General features: G+C 34.6%; 1 protein-coding gene across 6 annotated transcripts; it reads left to right on the top strand.

Annotated features, from left to right (window-relative positions):
* Positions 1-710: 710 nt before the first annotated feature.
* LOC141374972 (uncharacterized) lies at positions 711-10,386 on the top strand. 6 transcript variants are annotated; one of them, XR_012387049.1, is made up of 14 exons: positions 711-2,228; positions 3,352-3,535; positions 3,931-4,295; positions 4,376-4,426; positions 4,537-4,687; positions 5,504-5,727; positions 5,836-5,886; positions 5,997-6,375; positions 6,714-6,890; positions 7,022-7,110; positions 7,242-7,337; positions 7,449-7,611; positions 8,193-8,350; positions 10,260-10,385. XR_012387049.1 is itself a non-coding variant. In XM_068224291.2 (12 exons), the coding sequence occupies exons 1-12, from the start codon at positions 711-713 to the stop codon at positions 8,269-8,271; spliced, it is 3,297 nt and encodes a 1,098-aa protein (XP_068080392.2). In that variant the 3' UTR covers positions 8,272-8,904. The 6 variants fall into 6 exon arrangements, 1 of the variants encoding a protein (XP_068080392.2); XR_012387047.1 differs by lacking the exon at positions 7,449-7,611 and having other exon boundaries at positions 7,242-7,270; positions 8,193-8,440; positions 9,987-10,386; XR_012387046.1 differs by lacking the exon at positions 7,449-7,611 and having other exon boundaries at positions 7,242-7,270; positions 8,193-8,585; positions 9,839-10,385.
* The last annotated feature ends 706 nt before the right edge of the window (positions 10,387-11,092 follow it).

Genomic DNA, 11,092 nt, shown 5'->3' on the forward strand with positions numbered 1-11,092 from the left:
AGGTCTGGAAATATAGAAAATGTAGTTTTATAAATGGGTAGTTTATAAACAGTTTATATACAGATGTATTTTAGAATTTTAAGTTATAGTAGTTGTATTTATTGTTTAAATAATATTTGCCAGACTTGTCATTATAGTATGTTTCATTGTGAAGCTATACTTGCAGTAAAATAAAAAATAATAATAATAATAACAAGGGCCTCTTTTCATTATTTACAAAGTAGCAATAACTAATTATGACACCGTGATTACATTTATCTCCCTCTGTAATATATTGGATGAAACATCTCCGCGTGCGAGCTAAATTATGAAGCAAAAACAGTAAATGCACGCAATATGGCCGAATGGCAGTAATGCACGCAGTAAATAACAATATGGCCAAATATGCACAACTAATGTAAATACTAAAAAACTAACTGACGATGTCTGTGTATTAGTTTGTTTCCATTTATCATAACATCTTTGACCATTTCATTATAATATAAATAATATGTAATCAAAATATATACAGATTCTACTATTATTAAATATATAGTGCTGTCAAAGTGCGAGGCTATTTGAATGAAAACAAGCGCAGCCCGGTTTACCTCAGCTCCGATGACGCAAAAAATAGAATCTTTGGAACACATGCAGTACATGACGTAGTGCTTCTCTAGCTCTGAATTTTCTACACGCGCATCATTATTTGTTCAGTTGTAGAGCTGTAAAACATGTCTATGGAGCGAAAACGGAGTTCTCACAGCTATCAGGTGTATGGTTTCCGTACACCCCCAATACCCGGCACGAACGAGGCTGCGTTTCAGCCCGTTTGTGTCGGTGAGGGATATGAGAAGAGTAGGAGAGAGGACGAGCGTTTGGATAGGAGGCCAAGCAGGAAACGAAAGATGGAGGAGATTTCTGCTGAAGAGCCTCCAAGAAAGAGAATGAAAGAGTTTTTTAAGGGATGTGAGAGAAAGAGGAAAATAGAGGACGGTCTTGATGAGGGACCAGAGAGAAAAAGAAGAAAATATGAGTATTTAGATAGGAGGCCTAACAGGAAAAGAAAGATGGAGGAGATTTCTGCTGAAGAGCCTCCAAGAAAGAGAATGAAAGAGTTTTTTAAGGGGTGTGAGAGAAAGAGGAAAATAGAGGACGGTCTTGATGAGGGACCAGAGAGAAAAAGAAGAAAATATGAGTATTTAGATAGGAGACCTAACAGGAAAAGAAAGATGGAGGAGATTTCTGCTGAAGAGCCTCCAAGAAAGAGAATGAAAGAGTTTTTTAAGGGTTCTGAGAGAAAAATTAATGGGGAAGACAGTTTGTCTTTTTCTAGTTTGCCTATTAGGAGGCTAAGCAGAAAAAGAAAGTGGGAAGAGAGTTCTGCTGAAGAGCCTCCGACAAAGATAAGCAGGACAGAGTATTTTATTAAGGGGTTTAAGAGAAAAGGGAAAATGGAGGATATATTTGAAGAGGGACCCGAGAGAAAAAGGAGAAAATATGAATATTTAGAGTGTTTAAATAGGAGGCAACCCAGAAAAAGAAAGAGGGGTGAGATTTTTGGTGAAGAGCCTCTCAGAAAAAGGAAAGAGGATCGCTATTTTGATGGGGGGTTAAAAAGTAAAAGAAAAAGGGAAGAGATTTATTTTGAAGAGTCTCCTAGAAAGATAGAGGATGTTGATATGGGGTCAGAGACAAAGAGGAAAAGGGAGGAGGGTTTTGATGAGGGACCAGAAAGAAAAAGGAGAATGTATTTTGATTGGAGGCCGAACAGAACAAGAAAGAGAGAGGAGAGTTTTGTTGAAGAGCCTTTAAGAAAAAGGAGAAAATCAGAGTATTTTGATAGGAGGCCGAACAGAAAAAGGAAGCCGGAAGACAGTTCTGTTATAGTGTCTCTGAGGAAAAGGAGAAAGGATGAGTATTTTGATAGTGGGCCGAACAGTAAAAGAAAGAAGGAAGAAAGTTCTGTTGAGCATCCGGAAATGTGGAGAATGTTGGAGAGCTTTAAAAAGCTGACCACTTTTTACTCCAGTCCAACAATTGAATTAATGGATGTCCAGAGTTCTTCCAGCCATTCTGATTCGGTTCAAGCACACCACAGTCCAACCAGTGATATTCTGAGGCGGTATGAAGTCAGAAGAATTCTCTGTAGGAGAGGATCTGACACCATCTACGAGGGCAGGCGTATGACCGATAACCTCAAGGTGGCAGTGAAAGTTGTAAAAAAGTTTTGGGAGGTGACATGCATAGTGGTAAGTAAACCAAAGCTTCTTTTCCCCCCACACAGTATGGCTTTTCACACTTGTCATTGATAACCTGGGTCATAATCTAAACCATTTAAAGAGAATCTTAGAATTTCACATACATTATAATACACATAACAAATAGTTTCATTGTGGTTTTGATGCATTTATTATATACTGTATGTACAGTGCTCAGCTTATATAAATACACCCTTCACAATCCTCTTTTAAATTCATATTTTTATAGGAAGCTAGACAATATTATATTTGTGCATGTACATTAGATTAGCCAGTACTGAAGTCAAACCTGGAGCTTATCTAACAAAATAACTTATGATAACAATCCAAAATTAGTACACCCAAATTTATGTGTCATAGAAAAGTATTAAATACAAATTTAAAAAAAAGAGGAAAAATCAAGAGAAGCAAAAAATATTTAAAAATTTTATTAAAATTGGGTTGTAATTTTTGCAAAGTTTTACAAAATTTTATTGTATTATCTTTCAATTTCTAAATATGTTTGGTAACAAAATTGTTATTTTGATAAATATATGTGTTTAATGAATCTGTTTTGTTTAAATGCACCAAAATACATTGCCTATATTCACTGAGAAATGCATAAAATATTCATTTTCAAAATGGGGTGTACTCAATTATGCTGAGCACTGTAACTGAGAAAAAGACTTTAGAAATGTAACTTTGACTATACTGACAGAATTCCTAGATAGAAGTAAACTTGATGTATTAACTGACACAATCATTTTTAGGAAACGCTAACAGTTCACTTATATTTGAATACATTTTTCGTAAATGTGACGACTTGCATGAGAAAGTTCAATTTAATGTTGATTTATTTTTTTCAAAATTATTCAAATTAAAAGGATAGTTCATCCATCATGCATTCACCATCAGGTGGTTCCAAATCTTTTTGAGTTTCTTTTGTTGAAAGAATACTGAATACTTGTAACCATTGACTTCCATAGTACGAGCAATAAATGCTAAATTGTACTTTTACCTTTAGTTAAAAAGGAGTACAGAATGATGATTAAGCAGTGTGAAAGCCATCTTTTTAAACTGAAAATGTAAATAATTTGGATTAAAATGGACTAACATTTTTTCTTTTCTTTTCTAGCCTGGTCATCCTGTAGCCCTTCCATTAGAAGTCGGTCTATTAGCCCTTGTTAATAAGAGCCTCAGAGGTCCAAAGACCATTCAGCTGCTGGACTGGCAGGATCTGCCTGATTATTACACCATTATCTTGGAGTGTCCATCACCACGGGTTTGCCGTGAAGCCAACTTGAGTCAACAGAGCAACGGTGAGAAGCTTTTTGTTTTTAATTTCTGTTCAAGAGGTGATTTTTATTTACATATATTAAAATGTACAGTTGATGGCAGAATTATTAACCCCCATTTGATTTTTTTTCTTTTTTAAATATTTCCCAAATGATGTTTAACAGAGCAAGGAAATTTTCACAGTATGTCTGATAATCTTTTTTCTTCTGGAGAAAGTCTTATTTGTTTTATTTTGACTTGGATAAAAGCAGTTTGTAATTTTTGTGATTCGCACCCCACCCATGGGGGTAAACGAACAGAACCCAAAATCATACGAAAAATGTCGACACCTACATGCATTATATAAAGATGATAAGTTTGATTTAGGCCTTTATCAGATTGTTAATCCATGATGTTGTTTTTTTTTTGTTCAACACAGGAACAATATCAACAATTGCAGGAAAGTCCAACAGCTCTGGACTGTATGATACCGATCAAAGTGCAACATCAGTATCCAGTTCCAGTACAGATGATGAGCCAGCGAGAAACATGAGGATGACAGGCAATATAGATTTTGTACTTCTCTGGACCCATAACAGAGAAGACAAACTGCTACAACCGATTAGCGTTGAGATGGTGTCCGCTCAGTCGGTAAAGCAGCCTGCTGTGCCAGTACATCCAAGACCCGCTGGACCTGCTGGAAATGGACAAAACATTTTGAATGGGTTTGAATTAATAAGAATGGTTGTCCATGGAACATTTGGCACCGTCTATGAAGGGAAACGCAGACGAGATGGCCTTAAGGTATGAATATTCATTTCAGGTCCAAGAAATGTCTTTCATCTTGTTTACAATCATATGAAATGTTTTGTTTTGTTGTTCAGGTGGCAGTAAAATTCACCAGAAAACGCAGGAGCATGCAGTACATCAACATTGTAAGCATCTTTTTCAGATATTTACATGTAAATAAAAGAGTTTGTCCAGTATATCCATCCATATTGGGGAAATGAAAATCTAACAATCCTTAAAATGATTTTTCTTCTAGCCTGGACATTTTGCACCCGTTCCATTAGAGGTGGCCAGGTTACTCATGCCCAAAAAGGACCCAACAGTTCCACAGAAGTTTAAGCTGCTGGACTGGCTGGACAAGCCCGATTACTACATTATGGTCCTGAAGCGTGCCTCATCGTGGAAAGGTGTGCCACATCATGCCACATGTTATGATAATGTGCAACTGGTTTGTCTTGTGTCTTGAACTAAGAATCATAAGAAACATATTAAAACAAAAATCTAGTTGAATTTTAGGGCAATGATCAAGTTTTTAATCCAGGTCTTTAGTTCAATCTTTGACTCTCAAAAGCATCTGCTAAATGACTAAATCTAAAGAATCAGAAATGATTGAAGTTCTGACAGAGTGCGGGTGAATAATTCCCATTAAAGTATACCATCAGCACCAGGGAGTTAGTTGAAAGGCCAGAAATATACTTTAAAAATAAACAATTGACCTAAATATTGAGGAGAGGACTTGGGGAATGTGTCTCTTTTGTAATCATGTGTTATTTATTAGCATTAGAAAAATGTCCACAGATTTTAAGGTAAATTTGGACCTTTCTGTGTTTCCTTAATGTTTTTTTGTTTAGCTATAATATTGTGTATCATGGATTTTGAATATGTAATTATGCAAATAATGAGATCAAAATGTATTTTTAATGTTTTGGACTGTCAGAATTTTATGCATTAACGTAGACATGAATAAGTAAATAATGATAATTGAGATGGTATTTTCCTGTGTAATGAAATTAATGCTTTTAAATGCTTTTCAAGGTGAAGGAAAATATTTCTTGTGTGGTTAATTACAGTATATTGAAATGAAATGGAGATGGCCGTCTAACTAATGATGTAATGTGATTGACTGTGGGATAAAAGGGTGGAGTGAGATTTGATTATTTCCTTTATAAGATTTTTAATCCAGGGCATTGTTTGTTTGTTTTTTGTTTTTTTTTTCAATACAGATGCAAAATCAACAACTGCACCGCAAGAAAAGAACCTGCTACAACCGATTACTGTTGAGATGGTGTCTGCCTTGTCATCGATGAAACAGTGTACTCTGCCAATATATCAGGGCCCTGCTAGAAATGGACAGAAAAGGTTGAGGGGGTTTGTATTAAAGAGAATGATTGGCCAGGGAGGATTTGGAAGAGTCTATAAAGGGACCCGCATACACGATGGCAGAAAGGTATCATTGCTTTTTCACAGAGCAAAATGTTTTATCTCACTATCCATTTTGATTCCTCTTAGTGCTTCTGATCTTGTTTACAATAAAATAATTTGTTTTGTTGTTCAGGTGGCAGTAAAGTTCATCAAGAAGTGGGCGACCATGCAGTACATCAATATTGTAAGCATATTTTTCAAACATTTACATGTAACTAAATTAAAAGATTGTCCAGTGTATCCACATATGGGAAAGGACCTTCATCTAACAATCCTTAATGACCTTTCTTCTAGCCGAGACATTTTGCACCTGTTCCATTAGAGGTTGCCCTGATGCTCATGGTTAATAAGAGCCCCAGGGTTCCAGAGATCATTCGGCTCCTGGACTGGGAGGACTATCCTGGCCACTACATCTTGGTTTTGGAACTTTCCACACCCTGTGAAGATCTGAGCGTCTATGTTAAACGCTCTGGAGGATTCCTCAATGAAACCAAAGCACGGGTTATCATGGGGCAGACGATACGGGCCGCTCAAGTGTGCTGTGCTCGCGGAGTCTTTCACCGTGACATAAAGCTGGAGAACCTGCTGATCAACCCACAAACACTCCGGGTCAAACTGATTGACTTTGGGTGCGGGGACCTCCTGAAGGATTCTGCGTATCATCACTACAGTGGTATGTGTATTATGATGCAAATTTCAAACAGTTTTGAACTTCAATTCTAATGACAAGTGACAGTAAGGGTTAGATCAACCAAAACTGAAAGTTCTGTTTATTACTAGGGCTGTGTGTTTAATCAGAATCGATTCGGAATTTAAAACATTTCGATTAGCTAATCAAGTGATATTGGAGTAATATTGCTGGAATTAATAACAGAAATAATGTTTTGGGTAAACTAATGCTTTAAAGCATGTTGTAATAACCACAAAACATGCTAATGTATACAGTGAAAACCTGTGGTAGTATTTCAGCATAATCTCTCTTCTCTTCAACATAATCTCTCTTCTCTTCAGGGACGAGACAGTATTCCCCTCCTGAGTTTAACATGATGAGACGGTACCATGGGAAACCTGCCACTGTGTGGTCATTGGGAATCCTGTTATATGTACTGCTGTGTGGACGCCTTCCACGATCCAGGATTTTGCTGCGGATGAATTCAAGCTGTTGGTCCAGTTCTCGCTTGTCACATGGTGATTTGCCATTCATCACAACAAAAATCAATTATATTTCTGAATCACTCACAAGTTTAAAGCTTACAGCTTCATACAAGGACAACTGTAAGACGTCAAGTTTAAAATTCCTCTTTCTCTCTTTTCTGCAGACTGTTGTGATCTGATTTGCTGCCTCCTGCAACAAGATCCATCTAAGCGGATCAGTTTAGAAGACATCCCGCATCATCCATGGTTTAAGGTATTTTGAAGAAATATTCACATTTTATCTTTTTTATGTGTTTGTTTTATAAGTACATAATTCACTCTAACATCAGAATAAATCCAAGTGTAATGTAGACATTAGACCTAATTTCTGTATTTTCTTTTCAGGTCACCAAATGTAGCAGCTTGCCAAAGAGGTAAAATATCACCACAGTTTTATAGTTCCCTCTACACCCAATTATCTGGTGGGATCGACAAGTTTTGGTTTGTTGTTATTTTAATTATTCATTTTATTTAAGATACAGATCAAAGCAAACTATTTCTCACTATTTAAGGGGCTGACCATTCATTACATCTCGTGTTGACTTCCTTCAGGGTGTATCAAGCATCAAAATAAGGGAATTAGTCCACACCTGCCAAGATTTGTCTCTGAAGGGTGTAAGGGTATCTGGATGAGGGAATTACAGGAGTTTTCCTGGAGAAATTACGTGGCGGGTCTGAAAAAACGTGAGACTCCCTGGAAAAGGAGTGTTGGCAGGTATGGGTCAGTCCCCTGTGTGATTTGCACCCGACCCATGGGGTAAACGAAGAGAACCCAAAATCATGCAAACCAACTAATTATGATTATCTATATTTTATATGGTTAGTTATGAGTTAATGCAAATGTCAGAAACAAGAGGCTGATTAACATGTAAACTTGAATACTTTGAACCAGGGCTGCCAACTCTCACACATTCAGCATCAGACTCATGCAATTGGTAGTATTTTTATGGCAAAAAATGTCCACTTCCTCATGCATCCCCTCACCCTGCCCGCTCTTCAGTTATTACAGGGTGTAGACGTATCCCGTCTGAACGGTTGTTGTTCAGGGATACAGCTGCAGCTGGAAATAAACTAGAATTATTTAAATCACTTCTTAAATTACCCATTAATTGTATTTTATTAACACCTACCCTCACAGTAATGTAATTATTTTTGTACAGTAATCATATTGTTCTACAAATATAAATAATTATCGTTAATGTATATTCACAGCTGTATCGTTTCTAGTCTTCACCTGTCTGAACTAACACTATGCTTGATTGTTGTAAATGTTCACCCTGTTTGCTATGTACCCAGAAATGCTGCACAACAGGGGAAGATCAGGCCACTACATGAGAACGAGAGGGAAACACCGAAGGGAATCAAAGTAGGATAAGTATCGCTGGATAAGTATCATCTTTTTATCTTCAGCGCTGAAAGCTACTGTTCTTCGATGCAACTCATGGGGCCGACAGGTATGGAGTGAATTTTGTGCCAATATTTTACAAACAAATCCAGCATTTTGCGAAGACTCACTCGACTCGCTAACAAAGCAAAACTCAGTGGTGCATCACGAATACAATCACATTTCACAGAAAAATACAGCTGTATACCCGTCCATTACGAGTTTGAGGCGGTTGCTCTCCTCTGAGACTCTCTACCCGATTTCCTCAGATGCAATCGGGTGGATTCTCCCACTAGTGCATTCAGGCGGATTTTCTTGCAAATGCGGTTGCGCCAATTCTTTCAACGAGACAGTAGATGGCGCTATGGGTCAGTCTACGTTACTCTCCTAGAGGAAGCCTGAAACCCATGCCTAAACTACAGCTGACTAAAATAAAATGATCGGTGAACAGATGAGTTTCTGTCTTACTGTATCTACTTAACATAATATATCGATCATTTTGACGTTAATGTAAACGGTTAGTATAAAATTAGCAGTTACGAGGCTGTAATATTATCATTATTTCTATATATTCTACATTATTGCGAAAAATTAACCCCGCTATTCTATTAAATGAAATATTATAATGTAGATAGATATGACATATGTTCTTTTGCTTTAAACATAATCACTAATGTAGGACAGTATAACTATCCGATTAAACTACCCGATTAAACTCGTCGTGGAGGGCTGATAAAATGTGTTAAAATGTTGCAATAACCTGTTTGGCGTAACATAATCTTAATATAATATTCCCAAGATGATTAATATATGATTAATATAATTATTTAAATAATACAAAAAAATCAACCTAACCTTTAGCTACTAATTATGCATAAAAATTTGAAGTTAAAAATAAGAATTAGCTTATTAAATCAAATGTTTTATTATAATGAAAAATGTATTAGCTGGCGCTTTTAAGTGTAATAATGTTTCAATAAACTGGTGAAAAGGCAGAAACTCACCTGTTTGCTGTAGTGTTTTAAGTAATATAATATTCATTTCATATTTCCTAGTTTCAACATATCTATTAATTATTATCTTAGAATTATTAATTTTTTTTTAAAAAATGCTAAACTAATAATTGTGTATATAAATATAGACTGAAAATTAAATGTTTTATTACTTTAAAATTAATTAGCTGAATCCTAAATAAAAGTTTATTATTATTATTATTATTATTGATGTGTTTATTTGTTATTATTATTATTATTATTATTATTATTATTATTATTGATGTGTTTATTATTATTATTATTATTATTATTATTAATATTATTATTATTATTATTATTATTATTATTAATATTATTATTATTGTCTTTATTTATTATTATTATTATTATTATCATCATTGTGTTTATTGTATTATTATTATTATTATTATTATTATTATTATTGTGTTTATTAATTATTATTATTATTGTGTTTATTATTATAGTTTATTAGTATTACTATTATTATTATTATTAGATGTTTTATTTAATTAAAAATGCTGAAGTTTCAGCCCAGGTTTCAGGCTTCCTCTTGGAGAATGACGTAAACTGACCCATAGCGTCATCTGCTGTCCTGAAGGAGGAAAGTGGCGCATCCGCACTCGCGAGAAATCTGTCTGAATGCGCCAGTGAGGAATCCACCTGGATGTGTCTGGAGGGAATCGGGTGAAGAGAATCTCAGAAGAGGGCCACTGTCTCGCATCAGCAACAGACAGGTCGCAGCTGTATGCACTAGATCTGGTGTTTGTTCGAGGGCCGAAATCCAGTAGGGTGGACTGTGTCTGTGAAATGTGATAATGGATATGTGAAGCATGTTTACTATTCTACCTTTACAATGCGTTACTGGGTTTTCGCAAGCAAGTTGAGTGATTCTTTGCAAAATACTGGATTTTTTGGCACTAAATTTACTCCATAGTCTTCACTCCATTGACGCGCCTCTTAAAGGGTCATGAAAGCTCCCTACTTTATTATATTACTGATGAGGCGAGACAACGACACAGCTAAAAGCATCACAGCTCCAAGTTCTACATTTACAACACTGAATTTGTTCAATACAAAGCAAATTAAATCAAAATAACTGTTTCTGTCATTTATTCAAAGTGTACATGATAAAGTAATGTCTAATTAAAATATTAAATAGATATAAGAATATAAGGAATTCATGCAATAAATATATATATTCATTATAAATGATTATTATACAGTATATAAAGGTTTTCATATATTATTGTTTTATTCTCATTATATACTGTATGTAATAATAATTCAGTTTGATTTAATTCAAGTTTATGTCAAATAATTGAATTCAAGTTTAGCTGATAATGACAAAAGGTGCACATTATTGCTTTACAATCAAATTTAGAAAAGTTATTAGTTACCAAAACTTTATTAGTTACTAATAACTTTAACCAATTAAGTAGCAAGCGTTTAACAGTTAAAGTTAACTATATATAAACACATTTAACCTGCAGTATAAAAATAAATAAATAAATTTTTATAAATTTTTATTACTATATGTATTATATAATAAATATATTAAACAAATACACAAACGATATAAGGATCTTTATTAAATGTTATTGGACAGGAGGCAAGGTTAAAAAAAGAAAAAAAAAGAAAAATATATTTAAATGTCATAACTTAATAATATAATAAATAATTATTACCAAATACATTAATATGATCATTTAATATTATAATAAACAATATGTAACATATAATATGTAATTATAAGTGTAATAAACAATTTATTGGGAGAGGTGGGCTTTATAATGTCT

This window comes from Danio rerio, chromosome 11 (assembly GCF_049306965.1).
Source record: "Danio rerio strain Tuebingen ecotype United States chromosome 11, GRCz12tu, whole genome shotgun sequence".
Taxonomy (NCBI): Eukaryota; Metazoa; Chordata; class Actinopteri; order Cypriniformes; family Danionidae; genus Danio; species Danio rerio.

What these genes read in the sequence shown, in the direction of transcription:
- LOC141374972 (XM_068224291.2), top strand. Translation starts at nt 711, where the DNA reads ATGTCTATGGAGCGAAAACGGAGTTCTCACAGCTATCAGGTGTATGGT. An exon ending in CTTGAGTCAACAGAGCAACG is followed by an intron (nt 3,536 to 3,930) that starts GTGAGAAGCTTT and finishes TGTTCAACACAG; the next exon opens with GAACAATATCAACAATTGCA. An exon ending in GCATACACGATGGCAGAAAG is followed by an intron (nt 5,728 to 5,835) that starts GTATCATTGCTT and finishes TTTGTTGTTCAG; the next exon opens with GTGGCAGTAAAGTTCATCAA.